Source organism: Misgurnus anguillicaudatus, chromosome 22, assembly GCF_027580225.2.
Source record: "Misgurnus anguillicaudatus chromosome 22, ASM2758022v2, whole genome shotgun sequence".
In the NCBI taxonomy this organism is placed as follows: domain Eukaryota; kingdom Metazoa; phylum Chordata; class Actinopteri; order Cypriniformes; family Cobitidae; genus Misgurnus; species Misgurnus anguillicaudatus.
This window is the reverse complement of record NC_073358.2, coordinates 12452426-12479231: the sequence shown is the minus strand read 5'-3', so window position 1 is coordinate 12479231 and position 26806 is coordinate 12452426. Positions and strand designations below refer to the sequence as shown.

The 26806-nt window shown below is 39.8% G+C and overlaps 1 protein-coding gene across 5 annotated transcripts; it reads right to left on the bottom strand.

Annotated features, from left to right (window-relative positions):
* pik3r1 (phosphoinositide-3-kinase, regulatory subunit 1 (alpha)) lies at positions 1-26806 on the bottom strand. 5 transcript variants are annotated; one of them, XM_055200987.2, is made up of 16 exons: positions 26476-26806; positions 24812-25401; positions 12419-12514; positions 12245-12319; positions 11724-11855; positions 9598-9799; positions 9432-9514; positions 4938-5044; positions 4736-4830; positions 3918-4098; positions 3695-3820; positions 3423-3565; positions 3164-3340; positions 2960-3034; positions 2708-2878; positions 1-2600 (listed from the first exon to the last, which is right to left on the bottom strand). In XM_055200987.2, exons 2-16 carry the CDS (start codon positions 25140-25142, stop codon positions 2411-2413), a joined length of 2184 nt encoding a protein of 727 aa, XP_055056962.2. In that variant the 5' UTR covers positions 25143-25401; positions 26476-26806; the 3' UTR covers positions 1-2410. The 5 variants fall into 5 exon arrangements, with proteins under 5 accessions (XP_055056962.2, XP_073716675.1, XP_073716676.1 ...); XM_073860574.1 differs by lacking the exons at positions 9432-9514; positions 9598-9799; positions 11724-11855; ... (2 more) ...; positions 24812-25401; positions 26476-26806 and adding an exon at positions 7753-8118; XM_073860575.1 differs by lacking the exons at positions 9432-9514; positions 9598-9799; positions 11724-11855; ... (2 more) ...; positions 24812-25401; positions 26476-26806 and adding an exon at positions 6510-7672.

Below are 26806 nucleotides of genomic sequence, written 5' to 3'. Positions count from 1 at the left end.
TTTTCCATTTCTAAAACATTGTTTTATTTACCTCAGTTTTAAAAAAGCCATAACAGATCCGAAGCATTTTTAGAACTGGAACACACTGGTTAATCTCAATCTCAGCATTGTGTTAACAATGTCTTTAACCAATACTGTACAATTTCAAGAAAGAAAATATATCAGATTGACAAAATGTTGAAATTCAGAGAACTGGGGCTGTAGAAAATGGATGCTCGTGATGTGAAACACTGACATTTATGGCAGGAGGTGAGAAAAAAAATACAGGCAGAAGCACAAAAGTCCCCCATAAATACCGTGAATTTTCTTTTTTTCACCCAAATAAAAGAAAAAAATGTGTGTAGGCTTACAGGGATAGAGATTCAATTGAAAAACGTCATAAAAGAAAGGCAAACTTCAAACTTAAAGGATGTCTGTGAACATTTACCTCAAACCACATGATAGTTTACCGTCTGAGAATGAGATTTTGCTAAACCTTTGTATCGTTTTAAGAATAATGTATGTATATTTTTCAGCAAAAACGCTTTTCATTTTATTTGTGCGTCTGGACGTGAGAAAAACTTCACATGAATAAATTCAACAGTACTGTCCACTTATGAAAAAATAAACAACTAACTCATTTTAAGGCAATCAGGCCGAGTTACAACAAGGAGTCACACAAATAAAAAAAAATATACACAGCTACCAAAAAATGAAAAATTAACTTGATTACTGGTGTCGACATCGATGTTTATTTATGCAAAATATCAAATGCATTTGCCAAGTGTAACTGCAATGTACACAAAAGCAGAAGGCAAAAGCATTACTGACTTTCCCAATCATAAAGTAGCTAGCCATGAAAATTGTCAAGCTGGTAGGTTCTCCTAAATTTGAATCGACCATACTCTCTAAATAATAGAATTTGCATTTGCAGAGCCTGTGGCGAAAACTAGAACGTTGGGTACTAGTGGAACGCAGCTGATCCATGTAAAACGCTTAAGGATTTTCTGATACAGAAAAATACTATGTTGATAAGGAATGAGAGGCTGTTAGTCTTCATCAGCAAAATCAATCTTTTACCATTTTTCTCTTCACTCCAGAGGATCAAATCACTTTGCTCTGTTTATGGAACGGATATCACAAAATAAACCTCTATGTGTGACAGAGTAAAAGCAGTGTTGTATTTGTTTGACATGAATCATTCAATTGCAGAGATTTCAGATGTCATAGTTTATTTCCATTTGCTCTATTGAAAATGATCAGATATATCATCACCATTAATGTAGACAGAAGCAGCACTAATATTCTCTGGGCTCTGCCCAAGAAAAAATCAGCTCAGAGTGAAAAAGACTAATAAAATACTCTCTCTTTTAATTTTTACCGGCGGCTGATAAAGAAATATGTAATAAAGTACTTTTCTCTCACTTTGTCTGTAAAACCCAAGCCATCTTTCTTGGCGATTTGACACTTAAAATATCCTCTTAGATACTGACATAAAAAAGACTTTTAAGCAATAAAAACGAGTTATTATATTATGGGTAGCAATGTGTAAAATAAAATCACAACTCTGCAGAGACGACGGAAAATACAGAATTTGCATAGCAGATTAGAATACAACTGAGAGGGAGCTGCGTTTTTTTGGTACAATATGGTTTCATCACGTAGCCTTTGATGCTGTCTGTATATATATATAATATACATATACACACAACGTGAAGTCTTTTTCAGTTCCAGTCCATAAAGGAGAAATGAATTTAGAGTCTGTCACAATAATGCTCACGATGAAAATGCCAAACGTCTTGCTCGCTTCTCGTCGCCATGCTCCTCTGAGACGAGGCGCGTCGTATCGAACGTTCATAAACAAGTCTCTTCCAGGAAAACTAGTAGATACTTTTTCGAAAGTGCCATCTTGCTACATCTGATCAGGTGATTCCATGGTCTGTTCGTGAACATGTTGAACATCCCGATAGCTTTCAGATACTGTGAATTTTGGTCACATCACATTCTCTCGTAGACACACACACACACACGCACGCACACAAAGGGTCCTGGTTTGAGCAGGTGAGGGGGTAGAGAGGTAAAAAAGATTCACTCCAGAGGTTCAATCAATGTTCAACATTCCAGCAGCGGGTAAAGCTTTGAAATGAACAAGCACCATTTGGAAAAGGCCTCCGAAGTCCTCCGTTTCGGGAGAAATGAGCTCAAGTCCAGCAGTCCTTGCTCAAGAAAGAAAACTACATTCAGACTGGCAAAAGTCTCAGTGGCTGAAATGTTCGTTTTGGGTTTCGCTTCCTTGTCTTTCCGACATGGTCGTTTCAAGGCGAAAAGCATCGGCCCTCTGTAGCGGCCCTACTGAGGGAGTCTCCGTGCGAGGGGAGGCCCTTCCTACACTTCCGTATATTTAAGTCTCAAGGGTGTGTTCAACAAATCCTCACCGCCTCTGGTGTGCGTAGACCGGGTATGCTAACGTGACATTCAAAGAGTCATTGTGCTGAACCAGGGACGTGTGCTGGTAGTGCAAGACCAGTTCTTTCAGAGAGCCGTAAAGGTTGTATGGCTCGGCAAAGCCGTATCCCGTCGGTGTCTTGTTGATGACGCAGTGCTTGACCTCGCCATCCACCCTGCAATAACACAAAGACATGGTTTTAGATGTCAGTGCCGTACGGGCGGCCGGTGGCAGTTCCACTTTTTTTCTGTGAAGCAATACATCAATAAAAGTGATACATACACAACACTGCAGGCGTAACAGCCGGCTTTGCTGCTATCCCTGACCAGGAATGTTCCATCTCTCTTGCCCCTCAGAAGCGCCTCAGCCTGGATGCGGTTAATGTTGCCCAGCCTCCAGGAGCGTTCATCATGGTGCGGCAAATCTTCGTCATCATCCACCATAGAGTATTGACTGTAAAGGAGAAGTAGCAAGTTAGCTTTTGCAACCAAGAGTGTTTTGCAACGTGGCAAGTGCACAAAGCAGAATACTTACTCGTCCTGGTTCTCGTTTTTTATTCCCAGCCATTCGTTGAGTTTCTTCTGTCTGACTCCTTTCTGTGTCAGCCAACTGTGCAACAAAAAAAGATGTTTACATTTTTTTGCATTTTTAAGATCAAGAACATTGCGTCCTGTTCCACAAACATGTAAACGTACGTTCAATTTAAAGCACCGAACTTATGCAAGATGAACTACTTACGTGAGGTACTGATCCCTGGTCTTCCTGAGCTGGATGAGGTCAGGCTTAATGCTGTTCATCCGTTTGTCGATCTCTCTATAGTCCGCCGCCTGCTTCTTTAGGTCTTCCTCCAGACGCCGCTTGCTGTCCACAATTTCACTGATGCGCGATTTCAACTTCTCGTAGTTTACCATGATCCTGTTATAAACACGACACGTTAAACTTTGGAAATTCCCATAATCTCCAGAGGACTGGTGAAGTTTTCGGATTCAGGACTCACCTTTGGATTTCCTTTTCGTTGCCTTCCCTCCTGAACTTCTCAATGTATTCCTTGCTGTATCGCTCCTGCGTCTGGCACTGCTCTTCAAAGATCTTTATGGTCTCATTGAAGGCTTCGATAGCAGTTCTTTTCATTTGTATTTCCTAGAGGGCAAAAGCACGTCAGAATGTGATGAGTGTCCCTGGTGTGCCATTCTTCCGCTCTTTTATAGAAATACATAGCAAAGCAACATTAGAAATATAAGTAAATATATATAAGTTAAATCTCCCAACCTGTGACGTTCTAGTGTATTCCTCGTAGAGTCGGTCGTACTCTCTGTTTTTCTCCTGATACTGCTGGTGGTATTCGTGCAACTTTTTCCCAACAGCTTCAATGTTGTCCTCCTTCACCACCTGATCCTGTAAAATATTTATAGAATGGAAATTTTTAATTACAGATCTGTACATTTTGATGATCATTAAAAAAACTCATCATAGTTTACAAAGTGATGATTACCTGCTGGTGCTTGGAAACAGGGTACAGTAGTTTCACATCTAGTTTAGGGTTGTACTGTGCGAGGGATTCGTGCCGATAGTGGTTGATCAGCTCCACCACGGAGTTGAAGGTTAGGGGGTCTGAAAAGCCGTACTTCCCATCACGATGGAAGATTTTGATGAGCTTGTTGTTACCTCCCTTCCTGTATGGCCAATTAAAAAGTATGATGTAAAACAATGTGATAAACAGATACATAGTCAATTGACTACCGGTATATATATGTACAGCCCCAGAAAAAAAATAAGAGACCACTCCAGTTTTGATTTTAATCATCATTTCAGTCCAGTGTCTATTGAACAAAAGCAAACCTCCGGAGTGACAATGTCACCCACAGCAAATGTAAAAGACTGTTGTGAGAGCACGACAAGATGACAAAAAAATTATATAAATTTAAAAAAAATTATATATAAATAAAAAAAATCTGAAATGACTATGTATGTGTGTGTGGTTAAATATACATAATAATTACACTCAGTACACACACACATATGCAAAAAAAAAATCACTTTTATTTTGAATGCGATTAATCGCGATTCATCTTTTACCAGCAGTATTGAAGATCGTAAAACACTGCAACTTATTTTGACAATGTTTTCCTAATTTAAACTTCCAGTAAATAAATGCTAATAAAAACAATTTTTATTAAGAATTTGGCCGAAATGTTGTCTTAGTTGACATGAAATTATTATTTTACTTATAAATCCACAAAAACTTTGAAATGGTCTCTTAATGTTTTCAGCGGCTGTATGTATACAGAATTGTTCACAGAAGAAACGTACCTTAATGTGAGAGTGTAATCCCCGTGCATTTTAGTGGAGGCATCACGGACCAAAAATGTACCATCCGCTGTGTCTCTAAGCTTCTCGTTGACTTCCTCTCTGCAACAGAAATAGGTACCAAATGTTAAAATAGGGCACTCAGTCATGAACAACAAAACAGCTTAGTCTAAATGAAGTTGTTGATGAGTATATTGGTAAACACTTGCCTTGAGATGTCCCCCCAGTACCATTCAGCGTCTTGCAAAGCCATGTTGTTGTTCATACCGTTGTTAGTGACAGGCGTTGGTTTGGGCGGCTTGGGAGGTAGTGCTGCAAAAAGAGAAAGAGAGACCGTTTAAGATCAGAACTGCAACGTATCCTGCACGATTCAAGGTCATTTACATACAGAGCACGTGCAGACACGTTTCAACCTATGTGTTCTGCCTCCACTAAAATGCACGGGGATTTGAAATGATAGTACAACTTAAACAATACGCTTTAATCGGAGGAGGACAAAGCAAAAAAAACCCGAAAAACATCCTGTGGCTGTTATGGTTCAAGTTAGTGAAGCATGTTTCCTTCCAGTCACTTTGCAGGCTGCGCAGGGAGTCACATTTTGAAAGCAGTGTTGCTGCAGTTTGCCAGATCTTTCGCCCCCTCCCTTCCAGCCGTTTTCCATTTCATTAAACAGAGCTGCACGCATGCTTCTCGTGCTCTTACCGGCAGGGAGTCGGATGCTTGACTTGAATGAGAGAATGCATTTCATTTCTCAGCAGATATTCTCCAGACTAGAAAGGCTGATCTGGTCTGCATCGTCCTATACCCGTCCCTGACATGCAATGCTTACATCGATGAGTCACTGAGATGCTAAACAGAGCCAGCAAAGCTTCCGTGCATAAATTTTGCATCACAAGTGTTTCAGAACCGAATTAGCACAGTTGCAGGCTGAAACCGAGTAATGTCAATGACATCATTCACGTCTGCAGGTAAAGAACGGTGCCGGTCCTTTCGAAATGATGCAATATGTACATTCATGAAGGAACCTTTAACCATTAAGAACATGTTGCTTCATGTGAAGGGGCAGATGTTGCACCTGATTGGCTGATGGCTTGAGTGACGGGAAGCAGCGGGGGCAGTGCAGTCTCCGTGGAGCATGAGGCAGAGCTGAAGCGGTGGGCTATTTTTATCCTTTATACCCCCCCCTCCCTGCACACTCACTATCTCTCTCCTTTGTTCACTTCAGTTACAACTGTCGGCAAGTATTTTCTGCACAGTGATGTTACGAACGATCACACACAGATATAAAATGTACAAGATTAAACAAATTGATGATTAATACAAAAAATACTCTCCGAGAAGATGATGGCACTACTATTGACACACACGATATTAAATGCAATGCACAGCTAATGGATCGCTCACTATGACAGCAGGTCAGTGGCAAAATTTTAAACCCGTTTTTACACCACAAAAAAAAAATGCAAGACTACTGACATTATATCGACCCTCAACAATGACACATTCGTATTGCAGCAACTGTTACGGTTACCTGGCGCATCTAGTTCTATGTAAAACAGCAGGTCTGATCCGGATCCAGCGTCAAGTCTCGGACTCTCTAAATCCGCCATGGCTAACGGAGGCGTGTTGCATATCTGTTAAATCTGCAAGCGCCCTTTCTTGCCAAACCTCCGCCGAACAGACAATATGAATCCAGTTTCGTCTTACTCATTGCTTCAAGCTCAAGGTTTGAAAAGCCTTGGAGTGTGGGGTCTGGGAGAGCCATTACATCACTTACCCCAGCCAATGGTGCTGCGGGACTGTCGCTGGCCACTCCTGCCTCATCACCTGCTTCTATATCTTGCAAGTCCTGACTGCAATGATGTCATAGCAACAGCGCTTTGTCCCTTCTGACGCCGGTAAATGTATCTTAAACAATATCTTCTTTGTTCCCAAACATGTAGTATCCTCTCTGCGTACTACGAGATCTTTGCCAAGCGTTCCAATGCGGCCAAAAGAAGGGAGGTAATCACAGACAAGGTGCAGTGCAGCGCAGCATCTTTCGAATGAGGAAAAGAGCCAAAGCCTCGCTGTCTATCTCTGCCTCCCCCCTCCCTTCCTGTAAGCGTGATGCAGCTCTGCTAAGCTCCGCCTGTCCCCGAGCAGTGGCGATTCAGCACGGCCCCTCTGCTGGCAGGCAGACAAAAGCAGGGCTCAGATAGCTGCTGCAGAAGCACGTAGGCAGTCCCTACGTCAAATCCAAGGCCGGGTCAGGAGGCAGGCATGGCTTGCAAATACTTCTTTTAATCCCTGAATGTAGGCTGTAGGAGGGCAGAGATCAGGTATTTGTGCTTGAGAGGGCACCTGAAATAGCGCTGATTCTCAGTAGGGTTAAAAGTGGCCACAGGAACGCGGCCTATTGTCATGGTTCGGTCTCTAATGACAGGTCAGAAAAGAGATTCGGCTGGACTACTTAGCCATGCAGTAGGTCAAGTGTAACCAACCACGTCTGCGAGATAGATAACGATGGGCGGGAATAGAAAAGTAAAATAGAAGTGTTAATTTCAGAATTTTTGAGATGATGCCAAACCTCAGAGATGCACAAATATACTTTAAGCCTTAACTTTTAATTGCAGCTAATAAATAATGCAACCCACATTCACCTCGCATGTTCAGGCATGACGGTGCAAGTCAAACAGGTTAACCCACTTTTGCGGCAGGTTGCACTTGGAGCGCTACACTTTTTTTCCCAAAGACTGTTGATACGCATAAGCGCTGGCAGCTTGTAAAGCAACGCATTGATATACGAGCCTGTCAGAGCTCCTCACCTCCCTTTAGACAAAGAGCCAGGACAAGACATAAAATAGGAGTTTGGAAAAGGGAGGCTGATCTGTTTAAAACACCAAGTACTTTGTAAGTTCTCATCAATGCAGTAGGACATGCTGTTCTACACTGATACATATTCCACCTGCCCTGCTTCTTTTACAAAGTTAACCGATTATTAAATCCAACTTCCTGAGGCATCAAAACCACACACTTACATTGCAAGTTGTGCATGTTCAGCAGAAGTCAAGCAGCTTTAAATTCAGCAATTCAGTCTATTTAGAAGTTCTCAATTCATGGTTCTTGGTAAATCCTGATCGCCGTCTTAAAAAAGTATTCCCACAACACGGATGTGTTATTTCTCTAAAACAAATCCAGCAAAATCCAAGATGAGAAGGTGGTGTTGCGACAGGTTGTAGCCGTATATTCTTGAGAACTTAAGCAGCTCCGTGAGAGGCGGAGAATGACGCCTGCTCTGGGACGGCTGGGTTAATGATTGCTCGTATCTGACCGTTGCCGGCTGTCTCTCTCTCCCTCATTCCCTCTCTGTCTCATGATTAACTCGCTCGGGTTGAAATATTTGCTGAGCTCTGCACTCTTATGTTTTGGGAGGGGAATGTGGCCCAGACAGGAGGGGGCCAGGGGGTGGAGTTAAGACCTCGGAAGTGAACGTTTGCAAGTGTGTGTGTGTGCACATCTGCAAGACAGAACAGTCCCCACTGCAGGCGAACAAGAAAGCTCTGTGGAGCAGACCACACTTTAGCCAACCAGATCCAAGCGGGCCTTTTGCCACCAGCTTAAAATAACCACCCAGTAACTAGGAACATCCATGCACGCAACCTCCTCCTTATTTAACAGACGTACACAGAGCTCCGGACTGCCACATGTGCACAAATCGTGTATGGGCAGGCCGGTATAGCGATCAAGTGCCAGACTTGAATGGCACTTGTGCATAAAAGCTCTCGAGGTACAGTAAGGAAGCGAGGTGCCGAGCAGAATGCAGACGAATGTCTGGGCTTGTGTAGACCAACCCAGCCTCCTGCAGGTGCAAATTACTGACAGCTGAGCTCGCCCCATGCCAGGGCAAGGTAAAAATAGGCCCTAACAGGTAATAAAACATTTAAACAGTCACACAGTCAGACCTAGGGCCCCTGGCAGCCCGAGAGAGATAAAGACTGAGTGAGAAGCAGACTTTACTAGTGCTATAAAAGCACAACTGGTATGTGGCGAGGGGGAAAAAATACACACAAAAGAAGCGTCACAAATAAAATGTCCAATACCAAAGTAAACATATTAAAGTTTCATATCGGTGCTATACTTTAGCCACGACTTAAGAGCAAAGGAGTCACTGCTGTTCATTTTTTTCTTTCCATCATTGCATTGCAGGTTCTCTGTAACTGTTAATTAAGCAATATGTGCTGTTTGACTCATTTCCATGACGCGTGCCTTACGACTGCACTTTAGTAGGCCCCCTAGCCTAGTAGTTGGTAAATAAAAAGTGGTGCTCATATGGTTTCAGTCAGCTCATATCATTTCCTAATTCTGCCCCCCCTCTACAAACCATTTCCTATATCTCTACTATGATCCACCACAAAAGCATGCATTTTAGTTGGAGCCATGGCTTAGCAGATAACACACATACACAAAGACAATCAACTTTGTGACACATGAGCTGCGGTGCTCACATGGGTGACCCGAGTCATTTCCCAATTCTGTTCCTTATGCCTGCGACCTATAGTAGTTACTTTATTCATGCACAAAGGTTTGCATATCAGTCAGAGACCCTACTGGTACTATTGTTCACTCTCCGATATGATTATTTTAAAAAGCTGTGCATTTCTACGCACCATGCAAAGGCAATATAATACAAGTAATTTGCTGCATGTGTATTACTTACCTGGAGCCGCCTGATTGTCACTCCATTCGCTGCTCACCAGGACTTCAATTATTCTGATGTGTGCCTCAGGACTGGGCTCACAGCTGCAAAAAAGAAAAAGAAAGGTCAGCTTGTTGCCAGCAGCTGCCAACGCTGTGATTTAACAGTTGTTTGAGCAAGGGTGTACCTGGTGGGCTGATGTCTGAAGAGCGCCGGGCTGAAGATCTCGGCGATCGCACGGGCGCTGAGGAGGTTGGCTGCTGAGGCCTGGCACACACGCAAAAAGTGGCGCAGCAAGCACTGCAGGGCCAGCCAATACTGCGGGGGAAGAGCCGAGGAGCTGGCGATCAGCCGCAGGTGATGCGCGCATTCGTCGGTCCCCTGCACCTCTGAGAAAACACATTCACGAATGATGTAAGACAAAGGCTATTCCTCTTATGTGCTTTATAAGTGAGCTAAATAAAAATATCAATGAGGTCATATGCAAAAATGCACAGATAAAGTCATGTGGAAAATGTACTCTGTGTGCTCCTAACCGCAAAGAGATCTCAAGAGAGACATTGACAGAGGTGATTGGCTGACAGTGTTGATGTCACAGATAAGCTTTCAGGTTTGCTTTAGTTCTATTAACCACAGATATCCTGTTTCCAACCACGTGACCGTGCACTACCCAACACAGAAGTACAAAGCAAAAAAAAAAAAAAACAACGAGTGTTCTCTCTAAAAATGGATGCAGGCTCTTTGGCAATTCTAAAAGTTTGTTTTGAGAATGGACAGAACGTTCAGTTTGATAAGTCTCTAAACCAACAGCTAGTACAACACCTGAAATACTTCTGGCCATCACATTGGCTGGGTTTGTAGACACACAATCAGATAGTTGTTGAAACAGGTAAAGTCAAAGTATGTACTGTACTTTAATGATTCATATAGCCACGTGAACTTGTCGGATGACTTTGTGCTGCTGCTTTTAGAGTGTCATGGGTCTGTGAAAAACTTCCTTCTTTTGAGAACTCATGACACTACATGACACTTCACTTGCTTTGTACGAGGCTCAACAACTAGGTAATGATAACACCAGTGCCACCCTGTGGCTGTGATATCAATTAGAAATGGATTTTTTTCAAACATTTTTACATACTTACAAGATCAGTCATTTAAAAGAATAATAAAGGAAAATCATAGAAAATACTTTGGCGGCTATGTAAAAGGTCATGCTTTTCGGTTAAAAGATACAATTATATTGCTGACAAAGTTCCTGCTTTGTGCACAATGAGGTTTTCCCCAAATAAACTACGTAGAAGCCAAACTTGTATTACTAGAACGTATCTGCCCAAGGTGCTTCCAAGTAAACTTCCTTTTAACTACTCTACATTTATTTTTGTGACCGAACTGAGAAGTGGTTATTTATTCAATAACCCACATTCAAGGTTTCCCGCAGCACATTTCAGTTAAGGCGGCCCGCCTAAGCTTGGAAACCCTACCGCCTTAACTAGGTCGTCAAAAAAATAAAAAATTGCTGCACAAAACGCCGTCAAGTGCATTTTGGAGAATAGTGCGTACGCGCATCACACCGCGAGCGGGGACGCGTGCCACACGGCCAAAATGAGAAAAACGTGGTCTGGACCGCTTCACACCGCGTGTCCGTGAGAACTGTAAGTGGACTTATGTTTTGGGTTTATTTAAGCCTGTTATTGTATTAGTCTATAGTTCTTGCAATTTTAAAGTAAGTTAGCTGGTGATTTTCTTGTTTGAGGAACCTGCTAGCTAGGTTTCACGTGCCTGTTGATCAGATATAATTGTTAAGCGCTCTTGCTCACTTTATTTATGTGCATTATTTACATGCTACAGTAGTTGCACTCCTTTAAGATAACGTAATTAATAGTGGGAAATAATCAGTTTTTACCATTTTTGCGCTATCTATCATCGTTCGCCAGACGTTATACAACATCTGCTTCAGTTTGTGTTTATTAACCCTTTAGTTTCATTTCACCACGCAGCTATTGACGTTAGAGGTAAAAGCATTTAATTCATTAATAATCTAGTATGTGTTCATTTTTGTCATAGTTTCTTCAAAATTAGGTTTTGAGTGTTTTAAATAAAAATATAAAAATTTTCATCATGACGCATACGCCCCGCCCCTTTGATTGCCACGCCCTCGGCCCCTAACCACCCGCCCAACCCTACCACCTTAACTAATACATTTTGTATGGGAAACCCTGCACATTACTGTATTTATATGAACTAATATAGCAAACATAATTGTAAAAGTAAAAACAGAAAGGGATGGGCTTGTAGATGATGCAGAAGTCTCACCTTGAGCGATGCGTATCATCTCATTGTAGATGGCAGAGGGTATGATGGGCTGAGGCAGATCTTGAAGGTACCTCCTCAGACCATCACACAACATCTGAAGGTCCATCTGCTCAAGATCCATTGATGCCGGGTCTGATTCAAACAAAAACATCATTGAGCAAGGAATGAATGAAGCCAGCAATATATTTATAAATAGGTGTATGCAAACCAGGTGTTCTAATGAAGAAACAAGTGATACGTATACGTTAATATGAACTTCTGTCCTAACCAGATGCGGCTGCAACATTTTGCCTGCTGTTCGATTTCTATTTACGTTACGTCATTTAGGCTGCTCTGCTCCCAGCTAAATTTCATTTATGAATACACATTTATTAAAACAAATTGCGAATGGTTGGCCCAAGTCTCTACCAAATATGAGTTTGGATGTGATCAGTTTCGCTTTTCGTGGCAATAAAAAATCTTGTTGCATCACACCAGGTTTGACCATGTGCAAGAGCATCTGCTGTTAAAATGTCACTCACCACCATCAAAACATTGCCTGACATCAAGCCCTCCTCCAGCAGTGAAATTTCTGTAGAGGGTAGGGTTGTCTAGACCTGTGGAGAATTCATACATGGAGTTTGTACATGTAGAAGGGAGCAATAATTACAGCGTGCACATGAGCGCAAGAAAAGAGATAGGAGACACAAGCTCACCTTTCCTCTCAATGGCCTCGAGGAGCTTGAGCAGCATAGGCGGCCCCATTTCTGGAGTAGCGAACTGCTCCGTCAGGTCTAACAGACTGCAAGAGCCTGGAGGAGAGAAAGTTAAACATTCACATCAAAAAAACCACCGGGCACCTTTCAACAACTCGACTAACTTCTCATTAAACACCCAACACCGTCATTTCAAAGCTTTTAAAGAAAACAATCTTTCCACCTTGACCCACTCTGCAGTCACGGCACGCTTGGATCAATAATGGCTTTCATGCATTTATGTGGTGCAGCCAGGAACACATCTGAATGGCAGATCTAAGCGTGGCCGAAAGGGTGCAGGGCTGGTGCTGACCGCTAGGATATGATTAAGTATGCCATGGAGGTAGACGGAAAGTTTAGACAAACAGACCGTAATATGCAGTCATTGGTATAGGGTGGATTTCTGAGATTTACAGGTCACAGGTGTGGGCATGAAAGAGCAGTGCGGCTGGCTTGAGCTTTATTTGGATTTGCTGCACTTGGATTTAAAATGGCTAGGATTTCTAAAAGACTTTACTGTTAGGAGCGTCCAACACCGCAGATCCAAACACGACTGATTATGAATGGATTCCCTTTACTCGTTTTTTTAAAAAATGCATCAAAAGGATCTTTACAGTTCGCAAGTTGCTTAGAAGCTTCTCAAATTAAAAGTTTGAAAGAGGTGCCCAACGTGGAAAAAATAACCACAGAAGGAAATGGGGGTTTAAGCCATTAGAAATAATAGTCTTGTTTAGTCTCAAGGCACAAAGCCTTTTTGGAAAGAAGTTGAGAGATAAGCAAAGAAAGTTGTACTGCTCCTATCACACCCCTTCTACTTTGAAATACAACAGTCATCTGGACTCCATTACAAGCAAAGCAATGGCGAGTGTAAGGAGAGTTATTCGTTTCTGAGAACCGTTGAACTCTGGGCGGGGGGGATGAACAAGAGACTCCTCACATGGAGATCTGGAGATACTTCGGTACACCGCTGAGGGGTAACCTTCTGCCCAGATGGACACCCTATCCAGCCAGCTGGTTCTGGGAATTCATATTCACAGAACTGGGCTAATTTTACTTCGTATCAAAATGTTCCGGTGAAAAGTGACAAATATGGGTCTACAATTTTACTGTGCATTTCTCATAGCATGCTTTGTGGTTAAGCTCAAGTCACTATTTCAATGAACGTGTCCCTGACTTAAAGTTCAAATTGGCTTCATTTATGTTTATGTTCTCTGCAATCACAAAATAATTCATTTAATGGCTTCAGATTCCAACAAGTTTGTGTTTATTTACATGTTGGAAGGGCATCACCATAGAGACACCCAGCTTAAAGGTGAGAGGGATCAAGTTGCTTCCAAGTAACTCGGGGCGACCTGATAGCACTGGCCTTCCACGCGGATGGATGGAGTGACATCCAGAATTGATGATAGCAGAACTGTCTGAATATTTCTGTTTGATGATCTGAGATAAGTTTACCTGTGCCAAACATAAAGAAGAAAGAAAAACTACACGTTCCTAAATAAAATGCTGATTTTACGGTGTCTGCTTGTGCTTCAATAAAAGTCTAAGAATTTCAATAGCAAATAATAGCACATTTCATCTCAACACAACATATCATTCACCAACAAAGCATAAACATGTGGGACGTGTTACAAGCCAAAGTTCAATTCCTGGGGTTAGGGGTTGTTCAAAATCAACACCAAGAACGGGACAGTCTGGCCCGTGTGGATCACTGCGAAATCCTTCACATGAGCTGAACCAACATCAATTTAAGCCTCTCAACACAATGCAAATATCAATAGCTGGTTCTTAGTGCAAGTATGAACAAATGCTCTGGACAGCTCTACATGAAAACGCCCTCTGTTTCCAGCTACAAGCTTTAATTCATCCAAGCTGTGCAACAGATCACGCAATCAACTGGGCGATGGAAACAATTAAAGATGAATTTGTGGTCAAGTTCAAGTGCTGTGGGACTTTATAGGTTCAGGGTAAACATCAGCTAGTAAAAACTGTTCAAACCACCTTGCTTTCTCTGCAAAAACATGAAACGCGCAGAAAACAGGCAGAAAGGCCAGCTCAGATTCAAGCGGCCAATCAGGAGAGCTGCAGATTCTGGTTGCTGTAGCAACTCGAGGAAAAGAAAGAGGGGTGTGCAAGTCTAAACAGGCATAGCATGTGAATGTGAATGGTGGACCTCTTGTATACATCTCATAGGATGCACAGAAAGGAACTGTGGGTGAGGGAGGGGAACACAGCTGCTTAGGTTTATTGGAACGATCTTTGGACATCTGAAATGCAGACCGAGTTCAGAGAAGGTGCATATGATGTTGAAGATAGCGATCCGGGCAGTTAATTTTAGGGGTCTGCTCATGTACCCAGCAGTTCCAGTGTAGATTATGTTAGTTCTTTGAAATGTCCCTCCAAGCAAATGTCTAAGCTCATCTCATTTCCCTTCAGGGATAAATAAGAAATCTTTAAAAAACAACAACAACCTGCTTTTCAGGAACCTGTTTAACAGCTATCAATTCACCAAGGTGCTACAGTAAGAAAAATAAATTTGTTTAAGTAATAAGGTTATGCGTAATATGTCTTCCACTTTAAACAAATAACGTGTGACTGGAATTAACATGGTTGCTTGATTATAAAGGCAAATAAATTAGATCATTTATATATCATATTGACAAAACAGTTTTTGATATAAACGTATATCAAACAATGACTGTATGTCATTATTTTTGTGTCACTATATATGATTTAATATGCACGAAGACATTGAGAGAAAAATGTGAAAAAAAATTCAGTTGTTTCAACTTTTTTCCACAGATAGAAATTTTAAGTAAGCAAATATAAAGTAAAAAAAAAAGATTGCCAGGTAAGGTTTAGGCTAGAAAAATTATAATGATAAAACTTCTATTGTGAAAGCAAGAAGATTCTTAAAGACATCTCTCTTGTGGCAACGTGCGAGAACACACAACCTCTGATAACACAAAGCCGATAACCACATGACACGTGAGGCTAACTAATCCAGGGTTACACAGAGAAATACTGCCACAACACATATAGTCATTTTTACTTTATTCTTAAAGCAATAACACATAACTTTTTTGGTTCTAAATTAACAAAAATCTGTTACTAGACAAGCACATAAAAATCAGGTTTCAAAATTGTCACCTTATCACATTTGTGAGCTTATAATAATGATTTATTCTTAAGCAATGTTTGACTTCGTCTGACTTCAATCCATGTATGGAAAATAACTTTGCAAGTCTCTTGCAATTTTATATCTTAAACAGAGATGGCACTAGAGAGGCATAAGTTATAGAATAAAGTTTAACTTTAAATCTCTGATTAGCCTTTGTCAACTATTGCTAGTATGTATAATATTAAGATATAAATGTTGCACATCAGATGTCTTTCCCCAACAGTTAATCAAACATTCACTTTTTACCTTATATCAGGGTCAATTCTTGTCAAAACAGATATTTTTAAAACTGTAATTCTGTCTATGTGTGTATATATCGTGGTTGCGTGCCTGTGTGCATGCTTTAGATATGTCAGTCAGTGCCAGGAAGATCATTTCAAGTCTTGTCGAGCTTAATAAATTTTTAATCATGCCATTATCTTTCTTAATAATTATTTTAACATCAAGCACTTTACAAGTCCTGCACTTTATTTTCTAATTCCTTTATGTTTTTAAACTGAAACCAAAAACACAGACGCACAAGTGGATTGACACGCATCCTTGTATTATTTAAGCATTTAGGATGGTATACATTTACTGTCTAAGTCTGCGTCTCGATTAATCCAACAACTGGCTAAGCCAAGGGTCAAAGAGATATTGCGCATTGTTTTAATCGCACGTTAATAAAATTAGTGTCGATAAAATAAATTTACCATTAACATGCTTATTTTAACAGCCCTAACTTTAGCAGCATCTAGTGGTGTGATTGCGAACTGCAACCAAAGGCTCATTTCACCTGCTCATCCCCTCTTTCGAAAAACAGAGATGCTACGGTATTCTCCACTGGACAGTCATGTCATCGTCTAAGATAACAGTGACGATTCGCGCTCTATAGAGCAATTTGTCAGTTGGGGCTACTGTAGAAAAATGGCAAATCAACTTTCATTTACGGGGAACCTCGGTCTATGTAGATAAAAATGGCTCATTTTAAGGTAAGGTAATAAAAAATTACACTACACACTGCTTCTTTAAAAATCTGATATTTTACAACGTAGTCACAAAAAACATATTTAACTATTTAACTATCAAAACAAAATCTTAAGTAATGTCATAAACAGTTTAAAGCATTTATATAACTAAAATACCACACAGTGAGGAACACTACAGAGAAATTACTCATATCAGTGAATCATCTGTACTGATTCTTTAAAACGAAGCATCTAAACTTAGACTTTTTTTAACTCTTGCAGAAAGTGTTAAAAGAGCTATATGCATTTGCTCCAACTGGCGTTCAAATGCAACGACAAACCCACACATGATCAGCTTAAACAAATGCCCACTCTAACAACACTCAGACCAACGATGAACACGGGGATGGGGTGTCTGGTGACAAACTTTCAGTCAACCCTTTGTGCATATTTCAGTTCTGGTTTTTTTTGCCACTCTTGCTCCACCTCCCGCAACGACGTGTTGCTAATCCACCCAGCAGACATGCTTGGCCTTCAGTAAGTAGCTTTGCCAATTCAGCCCTGTGTCTCTGGAGGCGATCATTAATGAAGAGCACATGTACACATTCTCACGCACAACCTTTAATAAACACCATCTTCTACCAGAGCCACGCATGTTAGTTCCTTTTCCAGGTTTTGTATGTTACCGATAGATTTCAATGCAATTTTGTCCCTCAGAGTTTTAATAAATATGATCTTTTGTGACTGTTATGCAACCGAAGTACTTTATTCTGTAGAGCACAAGATATTTTAGAGCGGGCAGCTGTTTAAAATGGAGCCTGGAATGGCCATTCCGTACCCTTGCAAACGCATTCTTTTGGATCAGTTCTGTGGAACGGTCTTCCCGCCAGAGCACTTTCCGCTGCCTGCTGAAGTCAACACTTAGAGGCAATTGTACCGATTTCGTCATGATGCTAAATGCGTCCACCGAGCACAAACTGTTCCGGCCAAGCCGCAGGAACGTGCACCATTACATCCAACGCAACACACCAGTTCAGCCCCAGCTAATGAGGTCCGTTTCTCTTAATGGGAATGACATGTCTTAATTTGGGAAAAATTTGCTAGGCCATCTTTGTCAGCTAGCTATGAAGGGACAAAAGAAATACAAAAAATAGGGATGCACAAACATTTCAGTTAAATTTAATTATTTTGCATTGACCTAAAAAAAAAAGAATATTTAGTTTGTTTTTTTCCATCCAATTTTGGGTGTTACATTAAAAAAAATTTGATTATTTGATTGGTTTGTACTTGCTTTGTATTCCAACTCGGATCCATTAAATAAATGAAACTAAAGTCTAATATTAACACAAACCCTTTCATTGCCTCCCTATGGACGTTAGGATGCACTCTCTTGCCTTTAAGCTTTGTTTATACTCAAATATAAAGTTAACCACAACTAAATCAGACATTTACTTATACATTAGCTTATATATTAATCCATATTTCACAGCTTAAATAACACGAGGTTATTATTTAGGCTCATTATTTCTTATGAATTATGGTAATGTTTAATAAATATTTAATATATCTGCTGTCCATATGTTAATTTATTAGTGTGTTATATTATTAGAATGTTGTCCCAGTTTTAAAATAAAGCACAGTAATGAGATTTGAGAGAAAAAGTATCAGGAATCGCAATTACTGACCTGGTATTGGTACTGAAACAATCATTTTGGTATCGTGACAACACTAAAAGGTACATACCCCAAAGTAAACGACGACGCGAGTTATCGTTTCCAACGTAAATCTCTTTTCTTGGACTACAACAAACACATAGATTGTAGGCAACAGTTTACTTCCTGGGATTGGTGATGTAGACAAGATCGACATTATCATAATTCATCCCGGTTCAGACTCAGACTGTAAGTCAACTCTAGTAGTGTTGTCACAGTACCAAAATTTCAGTGGTCGGTACCGATATCGGGAAAAGAATTACGGTTCGCTGTACTAATTTCGGTACCACAGCAAAACACAAAAACATGCTAAAAAACTATTTTATTAATAAAGTTAAATGTTAATATAAAATAATAATATAAAAGAATTTCCACTCTGTATTAAATACATTAAGGGTTGCTGAAAGGTTTTAGCAGCTGTTGTCTGGGTGTGTGTGTGTGTGTGTGTGTGTGTGTGTTTGCTGGGGTCCTTCATGCTGATGAACATCATCCTCTGATGCTTTAAAAGACAAATACAAAAAAGACAACGGGTTGAACATAGATGCATTTACAACATTAGATGACTATATAACCGTTTTTAAATAACAAAACTGAGATATTACATTTACAAAAGACTACATAGATTTAAGTGCCTGCATGCATAAAACGACAAACATTGCTAGAAGAACATTCATTACTTTCTAACACAAGAATTTTGTATATACATGTCATCAAAAAGAGAAAAATTGTTTTCTCATTTATTTTACCCATGTAAAAGTTTTTAAAGCATTAAAGGTTAATAAGAACACCTGACGGAATGAGCATCAGCCCCGCTGGTAATGTACTTACTATTAAGTTTACAAACGGGGGTTTATTTCACTCCAACATTAAAATGCTCCAACACTTATAATGCCAACGCAATTAAAACTGAAGCTCACCTGCTTGAACTCAAATGAATCCAGCCGACGGCATTAAATGGGCTTTAAATTTCTGTAAGTGAGTAACGCGACTCTGTACATCTTTAAATGATTTTGTGGAGTTAAGTGATCCTGTGTTGCGACTCGCGTCGCTCATGTGTTCTTGTTGCGTCTATGAAAAGTTTCCGACTGACAACCTGTCAAACGGCGCATTAGTTGCGGGTGGACCCGGTTCCGCGGTTGTTCTGGTACTTTAAAAAAAACCCTGTACCGACTTTAAAATTTTTTTAGTACCGGCTTGGTACCGAAGACCCGGCACTTTTGACAACACTAGGGCTGTAACGATAAATCGCGTGTCATGTTAAAAAATCTAAAATCGATTCTGAATCACAAGGCTGCGATTTGTGTTTCATGCGCAGCTTGTGCATGTACTATGGCGTTTTGGTCAGTAAAAATTCCTTACCAATCTAAATCATTATGAGTCGGAGTCGTCTATAACGTTCAGGGCTCGAAATTGCGACTGTTTTGGTCGCATACGCGACTGAAATTTTATCTGTGCGACCTTAAAATATATTTGGAAGCATTTTTGCGACTGCCTATTTTGTTGTGGTGTGACTTGATTTAGATTGTGTTTGCTGTGTGCAATTCAACTCATTACTTCTTTATGTACCATTTACTAATATAGTTATTTTTATTAATACTTTCCCCTTACTAAACTCCACCCTCTAACAATGTTTAATGGGTCACATCAGCCATCTGATATTTTCGACATTTTTACCGGAAATAGTAGACAGGGCTCCCGACTAACTTTTTTCACTAGGAGCACAGTAGCCCCCAACTGAAAATTTTAGGGGCGCAACCAGAAAATTTAGGGGCACACAACGTAAATCAACATGCTAACCAAATATTCACATTTCTACTGTATTACTTATAAATACTTTGATGATAGATGCAGAAAGTACAACGTGCTTTTTCAAATTCAGTGTCACATCACAAAAAAATGTCAAATTTACTGGTCGCACATGTGCGACTGGATGTAAAATTCAGTGGCACACTCTCAAATTTTGGAAGCAAAATGCCACCATTTGGTGGCAGTCTGGAGCCCTGGTAGACCATTCGATCTCATTTCAACACACTACGATTTGGGAAATACCCATTCTGAACACTATTTAGGATGGGTGTTATGTGAATAAGACTTGTTTTGATGACCTCTATATTACTCGAAATCCTTAAAAATAGTATTAAAGAAAATACTACGGTCTTAAAGGTGCTTCACGATGCCAAAGAAGAACCTTTCAGTCTAAATGGTTCTTTTAAGCACCTTTAACATCTAAAGCACCTTTCTGTTTCACAAAAGGTTCTTTAAAGTGAAAAAAGGGTTTTTCAGATTATAAAAATTTAACCTTTGACTAAATATTTCTTTGAGAAACCAAAAAAAGGTTCTTCTATGGCATCGCTTTATTTTTTAAAAGTGTAGGGTACTTTTTCAATGTGTACATGGAGGGGGCTTCTGCTGTTCGGTTAGGGGAAGGTTCACATTCCTTATGAAACCCAGTAACAATTCTCCCTCAGAGATCTGCTTCATACAGCAGATGTTCGTTCAAGTGCTGAGGAGGCCCTGAGAAGGAGAGAGGTACATTATCTTAAAGCCTGCCCCCACCAGCTCGCACACTTTCAGTTAACAGCCACAGCTACCACTATTCTCACTTTTAATGTTTGTTCTCACCTCCCTTTCCTTTATAAATGCTGCCTTTTTCTTTAAGAAGCCGTGCGTTCTTGAAATAAATGTTTAACGCAAACTGCACAATCAGCCACCAGAGACCTGCTGATAACTTAAGTTAAAAAAAGGACAGATGAAAACCAGATAGCTCTTTTGAGTTGCAAAGAATGCAGAGATTGCATCATTTGCGCAAATTGCACGCCGGCCATATCTCATGAAATTGAAGGAATGCGGGTCCAGCACTGGTTATGTCAAGCGACACAAAAGATCTTATCGCACCTATTTTAAGCCATCCATGGAAGAAGAGAGACTCCTGAACTTCAGACCATTGGAAAGGAGAACTTTTCTGTACTTGTGGTTTTCCCCAAGGAATCAAAACACTCAACATGATGTTCATAATGGAAAAGCATACCTTTAACATTAATGTTGGGATTCTGACTTTATGGCAATGCTGCATCTGTTTAGCCAAAGTAATTGTTCCCCATTGCATCAGTTCCAAAATCCAGCAAAAAATGTCACAAGATCGATGATTCATTTATATTAACAAGCATGCATAAAATCAAATGTTTCCCCATCATAACATAAATATCAGCATTACAGGGGTTGTTGGAACAGCCATATATTATTCAACATGTTGGAAACAATAGGCATCATAAGTTATTGTGCAAGAATTTAATTCTCCACGCAGAAAAAGAGAACCGTGGTTTAGGATATAGAGGAAGTTTAATGCCCATAAAGACGTTACTACAGTAAAAAATAATCAGATTCCCAGCACTGAGAAATTTACAATGCAAGTACTCATGACAACATTCGACTGGGATGAAAAGGTGAAGGAAAAGGTGAGCAGCAGCGCTATTCTTGGCCCTACAAAGTTCAAGTAAAAACGGGTGAACAATAAAAGCTGGGCGCATACGGAACATGTCACTCCAGAGGCCCACATAAAGGAGCCCGCTAGTGTTTTAAAAAGCCTGGAAGCTGGAATGGTCAGGAATTCTACATCTGCTGTTCTCTGTAGCCCTGTGGCTCAAAGAGAGAGAGACAGTTTGTGTGTATTAGAGGCCCTATGTCAAACCCCCCCCCCCCCCCTTTCTGCTTCATCGTCGTCAGGCCCGAGCCTCAAAAGAACTATCCAAAAATTCAAAGAGGGAGCTGGAAAAAAGACAACAAGGGAGGAGAACAGTGCAGGCCGGGTGGAGAGACCAAGAAAGATCTGCAAGATCCTTAAGTGGCGGGTAATAAATCTCAAACGGAGTAAGGCAATAAGAAGTGAAATCCAAGGCCCCTGCCGCACTGCAGGCCCCTGACCCTCACTTTCTTCCTTACACACACACAGATTTCAGTACTCCTGTTGAACAGTGAAGAGAGAAGTCTTTGTCTTGTGTATATCTCATGGAGCTTACTGCACACAAAATGGCTAGAAGCGTTGCAATCAGAATAAATGATTGAAAGCTATATGCAGACTTTCTATATTTCTTATAGATATCTACGAGTATCCAATTTATTTAGCTTTGCAATCAGGGCCATACACAATGCTATATTTGCCAAAACATCACATATAAAATGCAACCTCTGAATGATCACCCTACTTGTCGGTGGGATCTGCACTTCCTGTCTGAGTGGGCAGGCCTTGGACATATGTAGCAGTGTGGACCAAACTTTTAGTCTGGCAACACAATAGTTCATCAATAATAACCAGGGTTTCCCGCAGCACTTTGCAGTTCGGGCGGCCCACCTAAGCTGGGGAACCCTACCGCCTTAATGTGTGTATATTGTGGATTAAATAAGAATGGAAGAATTTATTACATGTAATAAAATGACTTTACTTTTTTTTTAATACGATTTATATTTATTATGTAGTTATATTATGTAGCACAGTCTGTAATCTATCGCACAAAGAAGCAGAAGACAAAAAGGACATTTCACTTCAATTATAATTGTATTTTTCCCTCTGTACTCTCATACGCAAGTTTGCGTAAAGAACATGTGCCGACAGAAGGAAGTCACTTTAAATGAGGAAGAGAAATCAGGAATTTCTTAGCAAGGCCAAAATCTCCCTATAGGTGTAAAACTGACTTCTGATTTCAGTCACTTGCATTTTAGGCAGATAAGTCATCAAGAACATCGTTGAATGTAAATGATAATTTCTTACAACACCAAATGGAATTTTAAAAATATCACCTAAATCAAAACAAATTCATTTCAAGTTTCAAGTCAAACATTTGAGTTTAAGAAATTAAAATTTTATCTTGCGCTTTATGTGGTTTTAGTTTTAGCAGCCCAGTGCTCTTCCTTCTGGCTGACTTCCAGATCCCCTGCTAGTGGTTTACATTCGGCAAAACTTTGTCTCAACTGCTATCCAATGTAAGCTTCCCCTTACATCCGCTAACACGGACAGAGTTCTGAACAGAAAGGTCACACTTAAACCACAGTTATGTTGCTTAAGCAATCCAGATGAGAAAGTTGGGTTTTATAAAAAAAGCTCATGGCAAAGATTTTAATGAAGGCATGGGCTCATGCATTTTCTTTTGCCAACGTGAAACAGGACAAGGAAGTAGCTTGTCGCATCGCCTCTGAACGGCAATGATTTTTTAGTCGTATATTTTGCCTTATGGTCTATATTCCATAACCTGCAATAAACTCATGTCACCATGACAACTGGGTTAGTTAGATTTTTGTCAACAGCATAAAATATCTGTGGTTGGTGGCTTTGGATTTTCACTTTCTGAGTGAGGTTACAGATGCTGTTAGGCTTTTTACACTTACTTTAATAGCTTGATACAAACCAGAGCTTGTATTTATTCATGGACACCTTGGGGTCCATACCACATTATATTTACTTTATCATACACAAAAGAGTACATTCATTTGTTTGCCACATATTGTATGCGATTCCCAGGCGAGGTGGTACTCTGGTTATTGCATAATTAGTTGAAACAAAATCTGACAAAGTATGTCGACCCTCAGAATCTGTAAAGGATTATCTACATGATAAGTATAGAAACAATGGTAGCACCTCAAATGATGGTGCCAGGAAATAAACCGATCTAGCACAAAAAGAAAAAAAAGCTTTTTCCAAAACTACAGATCTCACACCATATTAAAAGAGTTTCGGGAGATGTTACAGCAGGTCAGGAGCCATAGGGGGCTCTAAATGCTCATACTGTGGCTGTGCGAAATACTCGGTAACACCCGACAATTACAAAGTACTGTGTAAAGGCCTTCATTCAAATCTGGGCTTTCTGCCATGTTTGCAATTACGAGCCATAGCCCAGTGCAAACCTTAAACAGCCTTAAATATTCAGGGGACATTTGTGTGCTGCAACTATAAATCCAACGTCTTGATGAAATGGTGGTGTAAAATCCGGTCACTTGTGACAAAAATGGAATGGGCGGCGAGTGGGTATATTGAGAGAGGCACCTGGGTTTTGCATCAGCATGAATGCATTTAGTTGAAGGAACGATTTGTTGAAATTAAACACCTTGACGTCCAGAAAAATGTTTGACAACATTGTTTAAAAAGTATAAACAGTGATTTGCTTCGTGACACCTGTTTAAGGTCAAATCTGATGACCAAATATTAATCTTAAATATTAAAATAAATTATTGTTCTAGTTATTAAGAAAGTAATTTGGGGGAAAATAAACAAATATATAAATAGGCAGAAAATGTAGACAGTTAGTGTACATATGTTCACTTATATAACATACAAAAATACATACACACATTTTATTCAAAAGCTAAAAGACCAAATCTAGTTACAAGTTATAGTTACAACTTTATTTTAAATCCCATTCTGCGTATCATTTCCTGCCTTCTATTCAATGTTCATATGAATAGAAAAAGATTAAAAACTACGAAAGGCTATATAAAAAAAAACTCACAAAAAATGTACACTCACCTTGCTCTGAGTCTGAGTCTGGTCTGGTCGGCCCAGGGACCACAGGTAGAGGCCTTGGGGGCCTTGGTTTAGGAGTTGGTGGAGAAATCTTTTTCTTGCCGATGAACTCCACGTACGTACCAGGAAAGTCACCTTTCTCCTGAGTGGTTTCGTTAAAGCCAGGTAGCCATCCAACTTCATCGGGTCTCTCCTCCAGGCCCTCTGTATATCCAACTGCAAGCAGTGCACCCTTATTGACGGTAAGAATGTCGCCTACATGCAGATCGATATCTTCCTCTCTTTCTTTTTTATAGTCGTACAGTGCTCGATACTGATATCCTTCTGCACTCATCTTGATGGTTTGATTGTTATAAAACAACGCCGATCACTCACGAAGGTTCTTTGAACCAATTTTTGGATGAGGCAAGAGTTAATAAAATATTTTATTTCAAAGACTGTAAGCCTTAAACATCATCCACACTGGAAAGTTTATCCTAATGGGTGGATTATGTGAAACTAATAGTCCAGTGATCGAGTGCACCTTCAAGGTGCTTCAGACATGTTCTTCCCATCTGTGTGAGGCCTGTTCCTGTAGATCTCACAACTCAAACCTGCAAGACAGAGAAGCCATTTTACATATCAATGGAAAGCACTCAAACAACAAAGACACTGTTCCATGACACAAACTAAGTCTTTTTAACATATTTAAATTAACAATGATAAAATATAAATTAAATAAACATACAACATTTTATTTATGTGGATATTTAACTGAGATTTAACTGTAACAAATACTTTATGATTTTATCTCATAAAGATCAAGAAAGGAAGTAGAAAAAGACAAGACAAAGTGTAAAAATAATCAAGATAATATGCCTAAAATAAAGATTTTCTTCCTCCTTTTCTTGAAAAAAAATTAGAAAGTGGAAATAAATTATGTAACAATTATTAATGTAATATTCAATCATTATTTAAATGTGTTTATGGAGAAAATATTAATGTAAATAAATACAAATATGCGTGTAGAATAAAAATGGCGCAGAAGAAAACTAAACTCATAATGCTGACTGAGCGAAACTCTTTAACTTACCGAGTATCTGATACTATTATTAAAAAATAAATAAATAAACAAAAAGAGCATGTATTCGTTTTCGTCAACTGTAGAAAAAAAGTTAATTATAAAACAAAAGAAATCTAACTTTGAGCATTAAAAAGAATAAAAAACCGGCATAATTTTGCGCTTGAGATTGCGATTATTATGAAGCGCAACAATAAGTCAAATAGACTAAGTTACGCCAATCCATAGTGAATAAATCGAATAAAGTTTATATTTATAGATTTTATTTAATCCGATTGTTCGAAATTAGCATGTCGGCTAAAGTTAGCTTTTAAGATTAATAATTACTATAACAGCAAATGATCACATAGTTTGCATGGAAAACAGAATGAAAAAGTCGAAAATTTTGTTTACAGCACAGTCGCGTAGAAAAATTACAGACATATATTTACATGGGCAGCGCAAATAAAAAAAATTGCGGAGCGCTTTAATTGGATTCAGTTGGGACACGCTGTACTGGAACAATCGACATAGCAAAGAGATCCAGCCAAACGTGCCATTAACTAAACATTAAACCCTCATTGCATAACACACTGCATAAAAATCAACACACTGCATAAAAACCTACCTAAGAACGGCGAGAATGCAGAGAAATAGAATTGGATATGCAAACTTTAGTAAGTTTCAAGGGGCCGGTTCATGAAAAGCAGGGCCGACAAAATTTCCTACGCTTCCCGTAACTCCAGCTCTCGGCAGCTCCTCAACAAATCCACCCTGCGTGACTGCTATAAAGTACACCTCAGTGTAGACGCGTCTTCGGGAAAGTAACATCCAGCGGTGGGTTAGTTTTCAATCCGCTAACTGAATTATTATATTTTATTTTATAAATTAAGGATTGTGCTCGTTTCCCGACCGAAAACCGACTCCGCCCGAGCCACCGCACACTGAAACCTCTGGCA